The sequence below is a fragment of the Lontra canadensis genome, unplaced genomic scaffold (genome assembly GCF_010015895.1).
Source record: "Lontra canadensis isolate GAN:19392208 unplaced genomic scaffold, GSC_riverotter_1.0 scaffold66, whole genome shotgun sequence".
Lineage (NCBI taxonomy): Eukaryota > Metazoa > Chordata > Mammalia > Carnivora > Mustelidae > Lontra > Lontra canadensis.
The window spans coordinates 3340850-3359435 of NW_022631060.1; the positions used below are offsets into that span (position 1 = coordinate 3340850).

Below are 18586 nucleotides of genomic sequence, written 5' to 3' on the forward strand. Positions count from 1 at the left end.
GAGTAGCGCTGGCTTCTGCCTGCAGTGGCTCTGGGCTTGTCTTGTCCTCTGCTCACACGCGTGCTGGGACATGTACATGCCCACAGGGTACTTCCAAGCACAGGACTTGCTATGGACAATATTGCATCCTTGCCCAAATTTGTATGTTGATGCTCCAGCCTCCAGTGTGATGGTAATTGGAGGTGGGGCCTTTGGAAGGTAACTGGGGATAGATGAGGTCATAGGGGAGGGCATGATGGTGGGACTAGTGTTCTCAGAAGAAGAGACAGCAGAAACCTTGCTTCTCTCTCACTGTCCCCGCCAAGTGAGGACACAATAAGAAGGTGGACATCTGCACAGCAGGAGGAGGGCTCCCACCGGACACTGAGTCTGCTAGCGCCTCGATCTTGAACTTCCCAGTGTCCAGAACTGGGAGAAAGAAATGTTTGTTGTTTACGTGGTCTGCCTGTGGCTTGTTGTCGCAACCCGAGCAGACCTGGTGTATACGCAGCTCTGTGCACTTGTAGACATGCACACGGGTTCCCATCGGCCCAGCCTCTCTGTACCCGTGTGCCCATCCCTGCATGTGACACAGAAGTCCCAGTGGATGGTTATGCATCGCATGTGTCTGCGTGGCGGCCAGCCCCCTTCTCCCTGCTGCCCCCACTCTTGAGCACGGTGGCCTGAGTTCATTGCCATTTATTGAACGTTTCCACCGAAGGAAGGGGTGGGGAGCAAGAAAGGGAAGCTGTCTTTGTTTAAGATTGAGCCAGGGAGCTGAAGGGGACCTCAGGGAAAGGGGTCAATGGGGGAAGGTCAATGGGGGAAGGTGGCCTGTGAGGAAGGGCTGGACAGAAGAATGACATGGCCTCGGCTGAGGGAGGATGAGGACAAGGGTGGGGCATGGGAAGGGTCTGTAGTCAAACCTTTGGGCTGGAGCATGGACCTGCTCAGGGCCTCCCAAGGTGCCCCCAGAGCCCAGAGGCAGGCGAAGACCTGGCTGGGATTCGTTTCTGAAGGGCAGGGAAAGGAGGGCTCTGCTGTCTTCAGCTGAGATCCTGGCCCGGTCCACAAGGCTGCAGAGGGATCTTCTGGGATGCTTTCTCTGCTTCTGGTTCCTGCTTTGGTTTCTTTGCCCGCCAGGACCTAGGGAAAGAGAACTCAGGAAAAGCGCCCGGTCTGGATCTGCTTCCCCAATGAGGAGTTCCAGTGGGACCAGAGGCAAGGGACTGACCAGTTTTCCACGTCTTCGATAGTCTCTGGCAAGGGCCGATTGAGCGTCTCAGGCAGGAAGTAGGCGGCACTGCCTCCAAGGAAGGTGACGGTCCCAAATATAACACTGGGGATGAAGGGCTGCAACTCCCCTGTGATTTTCACCAGTGGGGCCAACATGCTTCCCACACGGGTCCACATGTTGCTTATGCCCATACCTGTTTGCCTTGGGAGAATCCAGGGCACGGATTGGCAGCCTGTGTGGGTCTTATGGGACCCCTGGGCAGGGGCGGGAGGATGCCACAATCCCACCTGACCCCATATCCTTTGGCTGGGTCAGCCCTAAGCCCAGCACCTACCGGATGACCGTGGGGTATAGCTCGGTCGTGTAGAGGAAGAGGCAGCTGAAGGAGCTGGACAGGCAGCCCTTCCCAAACACAGCCAGGACTGTCCTCAGGGTTGGCAAGTCTACAGAGGGAAGAAAAGGCGATGGGTCTTTGCCTCAGAAGCACCTGAGTGTTTTCCCTCCTCAGTGGACTTTGTCTCCCTTTTTGCTTTGGCTTCTGGAAAGCTCAGATCTAATTTAAATTTGAGTAAGAGCCCCTCTGCTGTTTCTAGTGCTTTGCGGGCTGTCCTGCTGCATTGGTGTTTTCCCCTGGCTCTGATTTCCTTCTCCCATATTTTGTTGTATATATGCTGGTCCTAAAATAGCTCACGTTCCTTTGGGAGAATATGGGTGTATCAACACACAAACATCTATATAAATGTGGCTTTTCCAAGGCCGTGGTGGGAGTAGGTTGTGGGGTCTCCCCTGAGCACTGAGCTCCATGGTTTTCCCATGCCAGCTCATCTTCCTCTTAGCGATGTCAGCAGGCCATGCTCCATCCTGGAGCGATCCCTCCCACTGGCCAGACACCACCATACTTTGCCCAGCCTGGGTCAGATCTGGAAAGGAGCTTTGGTATCATCTAGCCCAAATGAGTCATTTTCTAGATGAGAAACGTGAGCCCCAGAGAGTTCAGGGACCTGCTCAAGGTAACACAGAGAATTAGGGGCAGAGCCAGCAGAATTGGGATCCCAGGAACCCCACTTCCCAGTCTGCGGCAGCCTGTGTTGCCCACGGACACGTTGGGCTGCTTTCAGAGGGCTCTGGCTTAGTCCTGGTTTCTCACCTGAGGGCACAAAGATGATAGCCAGAATGGCCCCTCCTGCCAGAAGTAGAGCACCCGCCTGAGTGATGTGTCGGCCCAGATGGTTCATGGAGAGGACGGTGATGAACTTGGCCGGGATGTCGACCCCACCAAAGATGAGCTGGAGGACATAGAGGTTGACTCCAAAATCTTCCACACTCATAGCCAGACTGTAGTAGCCAAAACCAGTGGAAAACCTGAGGGGAAGGGAGTGATTGGTTGGTGCCTGCCGCCAGACTAGGGTCTCTCCCTACACTGGTCATGGGGTCATCGGGAAGATGAATAGTCTCATTTCTTATCCCAACCGCAGCTGATCCGTACAGGCTGCTCCGAGAGCTCTCTGAGATTGTGTCAGGGCTCAGTGCTGGGATGGATTCATTATGTCTGATAAGGGCACGGTCTAGGGTGTGGTGGCAAAGATTTACATAATTGACTCTAGAGAATATCAGGACTGGCGAGACTCTGGGAGACCAAAGGAGCTAGGAAATGGTCTCTCTTGGTTGTGTAATAGTTGAACATCTAGAATGGGAGAGGTGAGTCAAGCTGTGTGCCTGGGTCAGATGCTTCCTCTTTCCCTCTCAGAATCGTGGGATCTCTTTTGAAGTCCCAGGACATATCGACCCTATTCATGTGGAGATAAAGGAGGGTCTCTGAACCAGGTCACGGAGAGGGCTTTGCAGGAGCTGTAGAATGTCAGACAGAAGAGACGACTTGGAGAAGCGTAATTTCTGTCTTCAGGCCGTGAGGGCCAGCCTTGCTCCGTGTGGTCCCAGAGGGCAGAGCTGGGCCAGTGGGGGCGGTGACGGAAAGGCAGAGAATGGGGCAATTGCCATAGTAGGGATGGGAGCTGTGAGTGGGGAAGGGGTTTGGAGTATTTGCCTTGTGGGTGGGGTGTGCATGACCTGACAGGGAAGCAGACGCTGATGGCCAGGACTAGGTATGTGGCTGGGACACAGGAGATTTATTTCCAGGGTTGGGGCTGGGCTGTGGCAGCCCAGGGAGGGGATCTCTTGACTCCTCTTGCAAGTACCCTAGGCCTTCCCCTTTGGAAAACCTGCTGGAAGCCTTGTTCATTGCTTCTGTTTGGCAGAGATGTGCGGGTGTGAGCAACGAAGGGTGGTGCGTTACCAGGCCAGAGAAAGACAGAAGGTCACACGGCACAGGTTGGGTGTCATGAAGAGGTCAGCCATGCTGTACTTGGCCTTGGCCAAGGAGATCTCCTTCTGCATGCTGAATTTGAGATCCTTGGGGCAGAGGAAAGAGAGGGGTGCCATTAGTGATTGGCTGGTGGGCAGGAGGAAGGAGGGAGGGAGGCGCAGGCCTGGTGTCTCTAGAAGACTTTTCCTGGGGCATTGGATGTGATGTTGGCTTGGGATCAGGGAAACAGAGGCAAGAGGAGGGTTCCTGGTCCAGACTATAATCCCTCTTGGTTCCTACCTCCACACTGAGTTTTTCTCCTTCTTCCTTCTTGCCATTGAGGGCAGCCATCCACCGGAGTATTTTCAGGGCCTTTGAGAATTTTCCAGACAGGACCACCCAGCGTACAGACTCTGGTATCCACCTGGGTGCCAGAACCAAGTCACAGTGACTCCCCCCACGCCAGAGCCTTTTTGGTGGGGCCAGAAGAACACCAACATCAACAGGGCCCAGAGCAGGAGGTCCAGAAACCCAAGCTGTTTTACTGCAGATTTCATGGAATTTAAACTTGGCCAAGCTTTGCACCTGGGCTGCCTGCTGCCAGCACAAATTCTAGCATTCTCTTTTTCCCCTTCCAGAAGAGCCTTTCCTCTGCCCCCTACCTGGGCTACTTGTTATCGTTGGGTATCTTCCTTAGCTAGGAGCCTTGGGCCTGGGCCAAGGCAGGTGGGTCCTGGGGAAGGGACGGCATGTTCAAGGCTAGACAGCTGGACGTTCCTGTATATCCTCCTCCCCAGCCCTTCTTGGGCCACCTCCTAGGGCGAAGAAGGGGCAGGGTTTCGGTCCTGGGGCAGCTTGAGAAGGTGGCTCAGGTTAGGGTTATGGCCTAGCGGACGGGTTGGAGGCAGAGGACCAATTCTGCTGGAGTAGGAGCACAGCATGAGGTCCTGGGATCAGTGAGCAGGAAGCCGACCTCACTTTCCCCACCTCTAGGCTGTACTTTTGGGCTTGGTTCGCCCTGAGCAGACCCTGAATGTCACTAGGCAAAGAGAAATAGAGGAGAAGGAGGTGTGGGGAAGAAGGAATGATATTTTAAAAAGCCCTGTCTGAGGGGTGTCAGCTGTGTCTGTGGCCACCATAGGCACCCAGGACCAGACTCCGTCCTCCTCTCCCCAACAAGAGGAACAGTGGCTCCCCAACAGTGAGCCTTCCTGTGGACCAGGCCCCCATGACCCTGGATGATGGGCGTTACTATCTTCATTTTGCCTAGGATAATCTCGGGGCTCAGAGTGGGTGAGGCTTGTCCCAAGTCCCAGGGAGAAGGGGCCTGAGCTCTCGACTGTTCCCCGCTGACGCTCTGCTGCTCTTTGCTCCCTGTCTTCTCCCATCCCAGGCTGTGAACATTTCCGGGCTCTACCCTGGACCCTTGGACCACCTGTCCATCCCCTTCTGTAAGATTCTACTCTCATTTTCAAATGGAGGTCTGTCCCTCTTCTATGTCTTTTTGTGTAACCCTGGGGGATGGCTTCACTTCTCTAAGCCTCTGTTCCCTCATCTGTCAAATGGGACAGAGATGCCTCCTTCACACAGAGATGTCACGAGGATCAGGATGATTTAAGGGGACACCTAGAACGGGGCCTTGTACACAGGACGTGCTCAGTAAAGTGTCATTCTGTGTCAGTTAAGCATCTGACCCTGGATCCCAGCTCATATCTTGATCTCAGGACCCTGAGTTCAAGCTCCACACTGGGTTCCATGGCCAGCATGGAGCCTACTTAAAAAACAGAAAACAAGTTACATTTTGGAGTTTCAGTTCCTGTTTCCAACGTGTCCTTAGCTTTGATGTGATGATAGTGAGCCCTTGACCTATTTGGGGTCTTTGGTCCCAGATACTTTGATTCTCCCAGTTCCCCAGTTTGGGCTTTCCTCTCCTTTCTACCTCAAATCTAGAAGTCCCCAAATCCTGTGGATTTGTCCTTCAAAATGCCTCTCAGACTTGTTCCTGAGGCTCCTCCTACCCACACAGTCATGTGTCTCCTCTCATCTCCACCCACTTGGGTCTGTCCTTGGGTCACAGACAGAAGCTCAGTCAGGCCTTTCGACACCACAGACACGTTCGTTCTCTCTCCCTCCACACGAAGCCGAGGCTCCTTGGCTTTCTATTCTGTCCACAGCCTGGCCCTGTGCCTCTCAACTTGGCCCCTTCCTCCTCTAAGTGCCCTCCTGACACCTGGTCCTGCCGCACACCTTTGTGGATTAATTCCTCCTCCCTGGATTGCCCTTCCCAAATCTGGGACAGAGGTGTCCTGGGAGAGAGTCCGCCAGCCTGGTCAGACACGGTCTCCCCCTGTTTGGCCCCCGCGGGCATTAAGGAGGGAGAGGAAGAGGAGGGGGCCACATACCAGGACAACAGGAAGAAGACGAAGAAGGGAATGGACACGGTTAACTGTAGCCAGCGCCACTGGGGGATGGCATAGGCCAGGCCAGGCAGAATGAACTGGCCACAGGTATAGAAGTAACCCATTAAAGTTGACATGATGGCCCGCATCTGGATGGAGACGCACTCGACATCTGCAGGAGGAGCCCAAGGACCAGATTAAGATTGTGCTGGGCCCTGGGCCACCTCCTGATGGAGGGGCACCAGCATCTGCCCACCATCCCATCAGCTGCTTGACCTGAACTTGATCCTAAGGCTTCATCGCCCCTATTTTACAGATGTTGTGACTAAGGCTCAAGAAGGTAGGACTCAAACTTAGGTCTGTCTGACTTCCAAGCCCACACTCTTTTTTTTTTTTAATTATTTTTAAGTAATCTCTATGCCCAGCATGAGGCTCGAATTCACAACCCTGAGATCGAGTCACATGCTCTATCTGCTGAGCCAGCCAGGCACCCCACCCCCCACCTCGAAGCCCACACTCTTGAGTGTCTCTCTAGAGGCAAATGACTTCCCTCATTTTGCTTCAATGTCCTTATCTGTAAAATCAGGACAACAGTGTGGCCTCCTTGTGTGTGTGGACCGAATGGGATGGTGTCCCCCCAAGACTCTCTGGGTGGGGTGGGGTCCTTTTTGTGGATTGCTGTTGTCCTTATGCTCAGAGGGGGCCTCTGAGATCCTGAGAGGGGCAGCACCTTAGGCAACCAAGGTCACAGGGAACCTGTGTTGAGCTAGGCCCTTGGCTTCAGGCTGGGGTCCGCCGACTCCTGCTCCCCTGCTCCTTCCCCCTATGGCTTACTCAAGATGGTGGTACTCAGAACAATGCCTGAGACACTCCAGCCGCTCAGGAAGCGGAAGACCGTGTAGATGGAGAAGTTGGGGCTGAAGGCTGCGCCGGAACCGCTGGCCGCCAGCAGCAGGTAGCTACAGGTCAGGATGGGCTTCCGGCCAAACCTGGAGCTCAGACGAGAGGAAGGACCGTGTTAGCCACGGCAAGCTAGGTGAGACGGGACTCTGCAGGTCTCAGGGCAAAGGGTCAGACCCCCCCACCTCCCCAAGGGCTGGGCAGGGCATGTAATCCCCTCTTTAGACAGGGCCTGACTGGTAATTGCTATTTTGTTGAAGGTTTGCAGTTACAGTTCCAAGTTAATGAGTGATCGCCTCCCCCGCCCCAGCTCAGTGGCCTGAGCAGAGGTCAAGCGACTTCCCATCTCCAAAGAGTCCATGCACCCGCCTCCACGGCCACACAGCCTCTATACCGTGTCCGAAGACCTCGAGGCTTTCCCCCAGGCTCTGAGGAGGTGTGAAGACTCCGGTTGTGAGGGCTTTGGGGCAGAGGGAAGGCTGCACCCCAGCAGGATTGGGACTTGCCCAAGGCCACAGACCAGGGACGGTACTTCCTTCTTCCCCCAGCTCTTTGCCTCTTTGGGGGAAGTGCATAGTGATCAGAGTGAGGTGGGATGCCCCCGTAGGTTGTGCCGCCTCCCCTCCAGGGGGCCCCGTGTCTCACCTGTCTGACAGGTCTCCCAGCACAATCCCCCCAATCAGAGTCCCCGCCATGAAGACAGACTGGGCCACCTCTTTCAGTCTTCTGGAGTCACACACCAAGTCCCACTGCACAGGAGAAAGGTCGTGCCAGCCTGGCTCGGTCCAGACGGGCCCTCCCAGCCAAGCTCTGCCTGAGCCCCACGGTGCCCGCCTGCTCCTGGCGTCCTCACCAGACTTCCCTGAACCTGGACCCCACTCCCAGGCGCTAGCTCTGCGTTCAGCCCAGCCCGGGGCTCCTTGGGTCTGCCTGTGGCTCTTTGGGTTCCTGACCCCTGGGGTGCAATGACAGTTCCTCTCCAGTGTATGTGGCCCATCAGGGGCTTGTAGAATCTGCTTAGCTGTCACTTCCAGGTATGTTCTCAACTCCTGCCCTCGTCCTCTCCAAGATCGCCTGCACCCCGTGCTGCAAGGTCAGGGCCGGCCTGCAGCCTAGCTCTCTCCCTCTCCTCCATGCGGACACTGCTCTACGGTTGACACCTGGCTCCATCCCACATCTGTCTGTGTCTCTGAGCTCTCTCCTTCAGGTCCACATTCACTTTCGGTTCTCCCCTCCCTTCAAAGCGGAATCTTTTGAAAGAGAAGCTATACTTGCTCTCAGCCTGGCCTCATCTTCTGCTCATTGCTCCAGTCCGCCCCGACCACTCCACTGACACTGTGCTCACCAGAGTCGCCCGCGATGTCTTTTTCACTAAGCGCACTGGAACCTTCTCTCTTAAAGATTCCCTAGGGCTCTTTCTGGATCTTTCTCTCTTTTTATCCACTTTCCTGAGTGGAACATCACCTGCTCCTATGGCTTCAGTTTCTATTTTATGAGGAAGACTCCAACCCGTATCTTCAGCCCAACCTCTCTTCTGGCCTTGAGAACAGTCAATTCAACTGTCTTCTTGAAAATTCTACCTGGATGATGTCTCACGGTCACCTCAGAGTCAATAAGACTTGTCACCCACTGTTCTCAGGCGGGGAGCCTATCCTTTGCCTCATCTTCTCCAGTGCATCCCCACGCCATTCTCCAGTTTCTAACTTTTGAATATTTCTGGAATCTGGATTCTTCTATCTCTACTACTATCTTAGTGAAAGATTAATAATAATGGCCGATTTTTATGGAGGGCTTACTATGCACCAGGCACTGCTGTAAGGAAACACTTCCCAAGCTTTAACTTCTTCAATCCCTGCAACAACCTTATAATGGGGCATGACTACTGTCATCATCCCCATTCTATAGATAAAGAGACTGAGGCCTGCTGATGATCACTGTGGTGATCTTCAGACAGGTCTCCCAGCCTTCGATTTCAGCTCCTCCTGTCCTTGCTTCCCCTGTGAACTTGAATGGTTTCCTAAAACCCCTCTCAGGTCAGGTTCCTGTCTTGCCTAAAGGACTCCCTGGCTTCCTCCTGCCCTTTGGGTAAGGAGAAAGCTCTGTTAACACAGATTCAGAAAGCCCTTATGCTCTCGCCTCTGCCTACCTGTCTGGCCTAATCTCTGCTAATCCCCAACACGCACCCTTTGTCTAGCCATCCTGAACTACTTGTGTAATGAAGTGGAGAATTTTATTCAGTAGAAATGCCTCACAAGAATGTTTTGGAAGTGAAACAGTGTGGGCGAGAAACCATACGTCCCAGGGAGCCCTGTCCACATTCCTCTGCTGGAAGTGAGGGGGATGGGGTGGACGAAGACTCCAGGTCAACTGTCTCCAGGCAGCCCAGCATGGCCAGAAAAACCAATGGGCTCTTCTGGCTGAGAAGGGAGGCTGCAGGGTATGTGTGTGGCATGATGGGAGGGTAAAGGGTGAAGGAGGAAGTGAGGGGCGTGAGGAGGAGTACACCAGAGGGTGTCTGGAGAAACTTTTGGTACATTGTGGCATGCTGTGGAAAACTGCTTTAGGAAAATCTGAAGTAAAGACCTAGCACCCAGCTAGTTTCATTCACACCCCCACCCCTTCCACAGTAAGCACATTTCTCAGGTGACCCAGTCTCTGGGTGGGTCATGCTCTTGACAGTGCAATGGAGTGGAAGAAATGCTTATTACTTCCATCTCATTTGATTAAGGGAGAAGCCTTGGTCTGGACTTGAATGCCTCCTCCATTCCTGTTGATGGGAATGGTGACAACTAGAACGACTCAGGAAGTCATGTGTTGAAGATGGCAAAACTGTTGTTAGTCTGGGTCCCTGAATGACCCTATGGGGCAGAGTCACCCATCGACCTGAAATTCCCACCTTAGAACTCTTGCATGAGAAAGAGAACCACGTCTATGACCTACAAGCCATTGAATTATCATTGACTCTTTTGTTACGGCAACATAGTCTATCCTGATACATCCCACCAGAAGTTGCAGATGGAAACTTGATTCCCTCCCCGCAACCTCCATGTTATTTAGTGTCTCAAGAACAAACTTTCTGCTTGGATCCTGAGAGGGTCAATGTCAGACCCATTTGGATTAGTTTAAGGCTGTTGCCCTTCTCTACGGTCTGAGACCAGATCTGCCACGTCTTGGTTTCTACCATACTACTTGTGGTGAGGTATGCATTAGAATAACGGTAACGAGCCAGTTTCTACTTGAAAGCTGAGCCATGTAAGGAAATACCATTCCTAGAATGGGCTTTGACTCATGTTTAAAACAAGCCCAAATCCTTATAATGGCCCATAAATCGCTGCAGGATGAGCAGACTTATCCCTGTTCCCTCTCTGCTCTCATTGGCTACTACATGTCCTCCACGAACTACACTGGAGTTGGTCTTCCTGCTGTTCCTCAAACATCTCAGGCACCTCAGAATCTTGGCATATGGCATTTTCTCCGCCTGGAAAGTTCTCCCTTCAGAGAGCCACTTGACTTGCTCCTCCACTTCTCACAGATCTTTGCGCAAACATCATCTTCTCAACGAGATCCTCCTTGGCCACCCTATTTATTTATTTATTTATTTTTAAAAAGATTTTGTTTATTTATTTATTTGACAGACAGAGATCACAAGTAGGCAGAGAGGCAGGCAGAGAGAGAGAGGAGGAAGCAGGTTCCCCGCTGAGCAGAGAGCCCGATATGGGGCTCAATCCCAGGACCCCGGGATCATGACCTGAGCCGAAGGCAGAGGCTTTAACCCACTGAGCCACCCAGGCGCCCCTGACCACCCTATTTAAAATCGTAACTCCTAGTCTACATTACTCCACCCCGCTTTATTTTCTCGATAGCATTTGTACCATGAGCTATACCACATAGTTCCTTTTTGTATGTTTGTTTCTCCCTCAAGACCGTCATCTTGTTAAGGGTACAGTGTTTCGTCTGTTTTGGTCACAACTATACTTCCCTTGCTTAGCACGGTGCCTGGCACATAGTAGGCATTCAGTAAATACTGGTGGGATTGAAGGAGTGAGCATTCTACAGGAAGAACAGAGAGAGGGAGAACTTTAGTGGTTAAGATATGCTGATGTCGAAATGAGAGGTCATATGGTCCACACTCCAGATACCACCTGGAGGAGAGTTTTGCTTTGCCACAATGAGCGTATGTCAGGAAGGAGAGTGTCTGGGCTATAAACATAGGATGTATAATGACATGTCAGCAGGAAGGACTGAAAAACTTCGCAATCAGGCTGGAAAAACGTCGATGGCAAACTGTCTACTAGGGAATGGTGAAATGAGGGTTTAAAGCTTAGAACAAGAGCTTTGTGGTTAGACATTAAAAAAATCTTGGGTTTCAAATGCACACTTAGTTCTTCCCAGAGATTTCATGGTTAATAAAACTCATCGGAGTTGATGATAAAACTGTGGCCAGGGTTGCCCTGCAGATCAGCACAAATCCATGCGGCTCGGATATGGAATGTGTAACTGCTATGGGTTGAATCGTGTCCCGCGGAAAGTTAGTCTGGAGTTCTAACCCCTAGTGCCTCAGCATGTGACCTTATTTGAAAATCACATTGTGGCAGATATAATTAGTGAAGATGAGGCCATCTTGAGGTAGATCTGGGCCCTTAACCCTCTGTGACTGGTGTTCTTGTAAGAAGAGAAGTTGCAGACACATAGGGAGGACGTCTTGGACAATGGAAGCAGAGATTGGATAAGCCAAGGGACACCAAGCTTCACGGACAATCATCAGAAATTAGAAGAGGCAAGAAAGGTTCCTCCCTAGAGCCTTGGGAGAGAGCATCCCTACACCTTGATTTTGGACTTCTGGTCTCCAGAGCTGTGAGACAATAGATTTCTGTTATTTTAAGCCACCCTGTTTGTGGTACTTTGATATGGAAATTCTACGAAACAGATACACTGTGTGATTCCTGCATGTTTGAAGTACCTGTGGGCTTGGTAGGTGGTGATGGGAAGGGGATTGGGGATGGAAGAGTCTGGCCATGAGGGAACCAGAAATAGAGAGAACTGGAGAGATTTTTAAAGGCATCCTGGAATTCTGGGGGGAGGGAAGATACCTAGAGACATTTGGGGCATGCTTCTGTGTGGTTAGCTGTATAAGACCCTTGAGAAGGCTGAAGGCTTGGTTAGTCTCAAAGGGGTTGAGGGTGTGTGGTTTATGTTCCTTTGACTTTGACTCCATGCACAGGTTGGGCCACATGTGGTCTGTGGTTTTAGTTGGGTTACACCGTGTGTGTTCCTCTCTGCCTTTGAGCTTGTCATCATGTCTTTGTTCTCGTCGTGTTGCCAGACCTTCAGGCACTGGTGACAGGACAGGAAAACTCAAGGCCCAGAGAGCAATCGGAGGGGCCCACTTGGACCCCCAGACTGAGCTGGGCACCCACAGGACCGAGGTTCAGTAGTGTGGGAGCTGCGGGCCACAGCTCCCCTCCAGGGAACCCAGAGCCCACAATCCATGCTCCCCACACTTGCCAGACTTGAAAGAAAGGCCTTTGTTTTCTCTTAATGTCCTAGTAAAGCTCTTTCTGAAAAATTCCAACCTTATCTCTGCGGAACTCAGAGAAAGGAATGTGTGGTCGCCTCTGCCAGGAAGGCTTAGGGGATCAGCGGGTGAGGGAGACTCCCTCCACTCTGACTGGACCCTGCCCTGTGCTCACTCCCATTCTGGCCAACAGTCCTCCCCACCTGTGCCTCCTCCTCTGGGAGGGAAATTTCTTGTTATCTTGTTATACAGATGCAGGAACTGAGGCAGAGAGGGGGGCTGATGCCCTAAGTCACTGGCTATGAGAGTGGAGTGGGGACCCACAACCAGGCTTGCTGTTTCCATGAGGGGAGGGCTCAGTGAAAGCCGTGGAGTGTGGCTAAGCCGCCCAGGGGAGCTGGGAATTGCTGTGACAGCTGATTCCTCTTTTCCTGGAGGTCCCCCTGCTCTTCTGGTGGGGACAACCTTTCTAATCTCAGGACACCTCTATTAACCATAATAGTGAGGGCAACAGCCACAGAGGCCACAGACATTAGCTGAAGGCTCCACAGGGGCCTTGTGTGGTCTCCTGTCGGGCTCACCCTCGCTCTGTTCTTCCGTTTTACGGATGAGCAAACTGAGACTTCTGGCCTCATGAGATTCCTAGTACAGGGCAGAGTCAGGATGTGAACTCTGTTGCTTGACCCTGGATCACGAGCACACGCTGTTGGTCAGGGGGGTAGCCCCTGGCCTCCACTAACTAGGGTCACTGAGTCAGGTGCCAGGTGCCACACACCCTTATTACCACCTTCCGCGCTGGGGCTGGCACATCCAGACCCTGCCTCCGCTCCAGAGACCCACCTCTAGGTAAGGCCCGGCCACGGTTTTATCCCTGCCCCATGGGGAACTGAACCCTGCTCGCCCCACCGCAGGCAGGTGGAGGACGGATTTGCCCCAGATCGAGCTGCCAACAGAAAAATCACTGTGCTGGTAACCAGCAAATCGCTGGGTCTGGCCACTGACATTTTCCCAGCTGGGCAGGGACCCCTTGCTGAGCCAGGAAGCTAGGCCCACCCAGAAAAGGGTACAGTACCCTGAGGACTGGTGAACCCCTGCATTTGTCGGGATGCAGATCCCCCCCTTCCCCCCAAGGGCTGGAATGGTGTCTGGGCACTTGGCTGGCACAGACGTTAACGGACCCTTGACCAAGGACAAGACCTGCAACCTCTGTTCTTGGCCAGGCTCCTTGGAGGGGAAGCCACTTGCCAGCAGTCAGCAGGATCCAAAACCCCCTGAGGGCCTCTGCCAGGCTCGGCCTTGGCCTTCGTTCAGCATCCGCTGAGCCCTTCCTGTGCTCCTGGCGCAGGGATGCGAAAGATGGGTTGGAGGGGCGCCTAGGTGGCACCGTAGGTTAAGCGTCTGAGTCTTGGTTTCTGTTCAGGTTGTGATCTCAGGGTTGTGAGATCCAGCCCTACGTTGGGCTCTGCACTCAGCCTAGAGTCTGCTTGAGTTTCTCTTTCCTTCTCCCTCTGCCCCTCCCAATCATGTTCTTTCTCAAAATAAATAAATCTTAAGGGGAAAAAAAAAGGTGGGGTGGGGACCTACCTTCCCTGTCCAGGAGGAAGCCACCAGCCAGGGAGGGAGCTCTGTGAACAGCAGCCTCCTGGGGCCACAGGGTGCTCGGTCAGAGGGACCGAATGTGGGTGGGGTTATGCAGCCTGAAGGAGCCCCATTGCCTGCCCTGCTTCATGTCCCAGCTCCACCATTGATGAAACGTGGTGGTGCCGTAGGCCAGGGGGCCTCGACCTGTGCCTTTGTTTCCTCATCTGTACTAATGGGACAATTAAGGTGCCAGCCTCAGGGTTGTTGTGAAGATTGAAGGGGTTAATAAAGGCCAGCCCTGGGGCATGGGGAAAGCCCACAGTCAGGTGTAGCGGTGATGGTTATGTCACTGCTTCCTGCCTGATTGTTGTCTCTCCAGCTAGCTTCCGTGTTTTCAGAGGACAGACAGGGATGGTGGCTTTCACTCCTCCTCTCTGATTTCCCGGGGGCCAGCTATACAGCAAGTCGCCCATACATTTGGAAATTTTATAGTATTGAGGCATCTTTGACGCCCTCCCCGCTCCTCACCTCCACGTCCATTGCGTCCCCAAGTCCCATGGATTCTGACTCCCTAAACTCTCTGGTATTTATTCCCACTGTCCCTTCCACTTGTCCTCATTTCCCTGGATCCTTGTGGTGAACTGCTAACTGGTCTTCCAACCTGTAGACTAGAACTCTCCACCAGACACTCTCCGTCCTACCGTCAGAGGGAGGGTGATCTGAACACACCCCTCTATTGCTCAACAGCCTTCGAGGGCTCTCTGCGGTCTTGGGACAGAGGCTACACCCTCTCCTTAGCATCCAAGCCGGGCGGCCTCTTCTCCAGCCCCATGTCTGGTGGCCTCCACGCTCCACAGCTCGCGCCTCTAGCCTTCCCCTGTCTCTTGCTATCCTGACCGCTTTGTTCTTATCCTGCTCCTGTGACCAAGCGTTTGACCCCCCCACACTGTTGCTTTGGCCTGGGGCACGCTTGCCCACTTCAACCTGCCTGCTTCCTCTCTCCTGGTCACACCCAGGGTGGTTTCGCTAACTCCAACTGGCCCTCCTGGGCCCCCCAGCCCCCTCTGGGCCAGGCTCCGTTCTAGCTGCTGGGGATAGAGGGAAGCAGCTAGAAATCTCTGTCCCAGGAAGCTTGCGTGTTGCATGCACGGCCAGGGTCCTCGAGGGGTGGCTCTGTCTCTTGCCAGAGGTGAGTTCCTGGAGGGCAGGAGGGAGCAGGTGGACTGTGACTCTTTGTCCTCAACAGTAGGCATATAGTTTTTAGTAAGTGTTTGTTTGCTGCATTTCAGGCACTGAGCTTGGCCCAGGGGAGAAAAAGCAACTATAATATGACCCAAGGTTAGGAGAGTCAGCAAGTGTCATAGCTCGGAGCATGGCTCTGGGGCCAGAAGCCCGTGTTAGGATACTGAATCTGCCCCTTTGCTCGTGGCGTGAACTTGAGCTCCTTAACCTCCAGGCTTCGGCTTTCCCATCCCATCTGAGAAATGAGCTTATACCTTAAACTACCTTACAGCGCTGTCAGCAAGGTTAGAAGTGTTAATATCTCTCAAGTGCTTGGAACAGGGCCTGGCATGTAGTAAGCGCTTTCTGTATACATAAATATTCACGGAACACATGAAAACCAGTTATACAGACTAGGAAGTTAGAGAGTCTTGGGTTCAGATCCCACCTCTGCCAGGTCCTAAGCACAGGTATTCCTGGGAAAGTTGTGAACAAGGCTCCCTGTGCTGTCGCCTGGGATTCCGGGAGCCTCACCTATAGCACGCCTAGCAGAGAACCGGCGCAGGGCACACCGTTGGAAATGCAGCTCTCCGATGAAGCAAATGCAACATCCTGACTCTCAAGGGAGGAGAATGAAAACAGTGGCCTCTCTGTTCAGGGCTCAGGTGCCACGCCCCCTCCGGGAAGCCTCCTGGGAATCCCACTAGAATCCCGAAGTTCCTCCCTCCTTCCTCCTTCCTCCTTCCAACCACCGTGAACCCCTATCCCCCTCTGTGCCTCTTAGGGGCGGGCGTTTGCCTTAAATCCCAGTCCCAAAACCGACCAGCTGTGTGATACTGGACCCTCACTTCCCTTCTCTGAGTTTTGGTCTTTTTGATCTGTAAAAGGAGCAAAAATCACGTTCGACAAGATATCACGGTGAGAATCACAACGTCTGCAAAGCACCAAAATGTGCCTGGCGGTTTGCAGATCCTCCCCAAATGCCCGTTCCTGGTTCTTCTCCCCGCCTCCCCGCACCACGGTCTCCTGACTAGCCTGTCAGTTCAGCTGAGGGCGGAGGGCCGGACGTACCTCTGTATCTCTGTCACTCCCGGGTGGGCAGGTCATAGAATCAGGAAAGAAGTTAAGGGTTGAACACATGGGAGGTGAACCCAGGCGTAACTCGTGGCGGGAGGGGGGCGGTTGGGAGGTCTGTTCGGGTAACCCTGCCACCTTGGGCCCTGCTCCCTCCTCCACACACCCTCCCATCTTGGGACCTTCACACAAGATGCAATTTCCTTCCTTTTTCTTGTTGCCTGGTGAACTCTCAAAGGACATTAGCTCAGCTTGAGGGTCACTTCTTCAGGGAACTGTCCCCCTGGGACTGCCCCCCCCCCACATCCTCATGCCACACACACCCCCTCCGGCCCCCATGTCCAGCCCTAGGCAGCCCTAGTCTAAGGTCACAGCCCTAAGTACTCTGAGGTTGTAAATTTACATTTCTTTATGGGGTCCTTTCCTCGGGTGATATCCTGCAGGGCTGAGGACCCTGGGTAGCAGGGACAGTGCATTTCTGTATCCTCAGAGCTTAGCACTGTGTCTGCTCCAGAAATGGGCTGGCGACTCGGAACGTGAAGAAACCAAACTTTCTGGTTCGTTGGCATCTGCACCCAGGTCCTTCCTCTCTGCTTGCCCAGCGCCCCGGCCTCCGGTCCCAGCCCCAGGGAGACTAGAGCCCAGACTCTTCTCCTGTCCCCGAGTGAGTGGAGGAAGAAGGGCCCCCCCTCTGTGCATACCTCGGTCACAATGGAGTCCACGGTGTGGAGGTCATAGACCCAGCCGTCCAGGCATGGCTCGGTGGCCCCCTGGGTGTTGTTGGGCAGGCTGGTGTTGGGTGTATATATGAAACGGAGGCACGTCTCAGGCTTCCCATCCAGGCCCTTGGGGAGCCCCCAGGGCCCGGCGGAGGTGTTGGGGGGCAGGCGACAGTGGTGGGGCGGCGTAGCAGCTGTGAAGATCTGCAGCAGGTAGTGGTTGGCCAGGCCCAGGACTGGAAGGCCCAGCAAGACCATGTTCAGGAACTGGAAGGTGCCCTTGCTGCCCACTCGATCCATGAGCTCGGAGAAGGCCATGGCGGATGAAAAAGAGCTGCAGGATGAAACAGCTGCAGGAAGGCACCTGGCCAGGGAGAGGTGAGTACGCACTTGAGTTTGGTGTGCCTATGTGGGAGCACCGTGGGACAGTGGGCCAGATGCACGTGTGAGCACAGGTGCACGGAACAGCATGCATATAAACATGTACGGATGTGGGGCTCAGGTGTGTGTATCCACACTTGGATACGTGAGGACACACCCAGCGGTGTGTCCAGGCACAGGACCGCAGGTGTGGCATGTGTCCAGGTGTGTGTGTCCATGGGGTGTCTGCTGTGATGTGTGTCTTGAGGCTGGAGTGGAAGGCGCAGCTGTGGGAGCATGGGCGTGTGGCTATGTGTGTGAGTTTGCCTGTGCTCCGCGAGGCTGCTCACACACGCCACATGCACGTGTGGCACAGGACAGCTGGGACCCCAGGGCCCTGGCCATGGACATTGGCAACAGGGGCCAGATGGTGGTGGTGGTGGGAGGTGGGGAGGTCCCTGCTCACCCTGAGCGGACACAGGCTTGGAAGAGCCCAGGTCGCCTGCTGGGAAAGTCTCCCCAAGTCCCAAGCCTTCTGGCTCTCTGCTGTCCTCTGGGCCTGGGTCCACCAGACTGGGGCAGTGGAAGGAGTCCCAGGCAGGTCCCAGAGGGCATAAGGGGCTCGGCCAGTTGCAGAAAGGAAGCAAGACCAGATCCTGGGGTCTTCTCAGGGGCCTATGCGGGCCGGAGCTTGGGCGGGGGTCCCCATTCCTCCTTACCTGGTAGCTGGTAGGGGCCCAGGTCCCTCTGCTGGGGCCGGCGGTAGAATGTGGCCGAAGCCCAGGGTCCAGCAGCAGCTCCTGCAGTTGGGGCAGCTCAGCTCCAAGGAGCTGTTTTTGTGCCTGCCCCCAGGGGGACTTATATAAGGCATAAGTTCCCCAGGCTAATGTTTGACTTTCTTCTGAGTATTAATGGTGCTGGCATGGGAGGGCGCTGTGGACACACCGGGCCCTGCCGTCTTCAAAGGGCTGCCTCAGCAAAGGCTGGCCGCTGGTGTGGCTGAGCCCAGCAGGGGTGCTGGCCAGACTGAGGGGTAGGTGGTTAGGGCAGGCTGGCCTGAGGATAGTCTGGGAGGGGGTCTGGTCTGAGTCCTGAGGGCCCTGGGTCATCTCTGTGCGGAGGGTCTGTGGGATAGCTCTGAGAGGGGTGTTGTGTGTGTGGGCAGAAGACATTCTGCCGGGCATCACTTCCCCTGCCTGCTGCCTCCCTAGAAGGGGCCTAGAGACTTGTCCCCTGGGAAATGGTAGGGCGGGTCCAACAGAAAGTGGCATGGCTGTCTGTCCCTGAGGGCTCCATCTG

The 18586-nt window shown here is 54.1% G+C and overlaps 2 protein-coding genes across 3 annotated transcripts in view; one reads left to right on the forward strand and one right to left on the reverse strand.

The window, feature by feature from the left end:
* Window positions 1-799: 799 nt before the first annotated feature.
* SLC22A8 (solute carrier family 22 member 8) lies at window positions 800-17263 on the reverse strand. 2 transcript variants are annotated; one of them, XM_032879296.1, is made up of 10 exons: window positions 16910-17263; window positions 7463-7566; window positions 6752-6906; window positions 5921-6089; window positions 3819-3942; window positions 3510-3625; window positions 2364-2578; window positions 1551-1659; window positions 1214-1417; window positions 800-1125 (listed from the first exon to the last, which is right to left on the reverse strand). In XM_032879296.1, the coding sequence occupies exons 1-10, from the start codon at window positions 17243-17245 to the stop codon at window positions 1026-1028; spliced, it is 1632 nt and encodes a 543-aa protein (XP_032735187.1). In that variant the 5' UTR covers window positions 17246-17263; the 3' UTR covers window positions 800-1025. The 2 variants fall into 2 exon arrangements, with proteins under 2 accessions (XP_032735187.1, XP_032735185.1); XM_032879294.1 differs by having other exon boundaries at window positions 6752-6912.
* Window positions 17244-18586, forward strand: part of LOC116880596 (solute carrier family 22 member 10-like) — a 76958-nt gene continuing 75615 nt past the window's right edge. Inside the window, 1 exon segment of the mRNA XM_032879906.1 lies at window positions 17244-17305. Within this exon segment, the coding sequence (XP_032735797.1) occupies window positions 17244-17305 (62 nt within the window).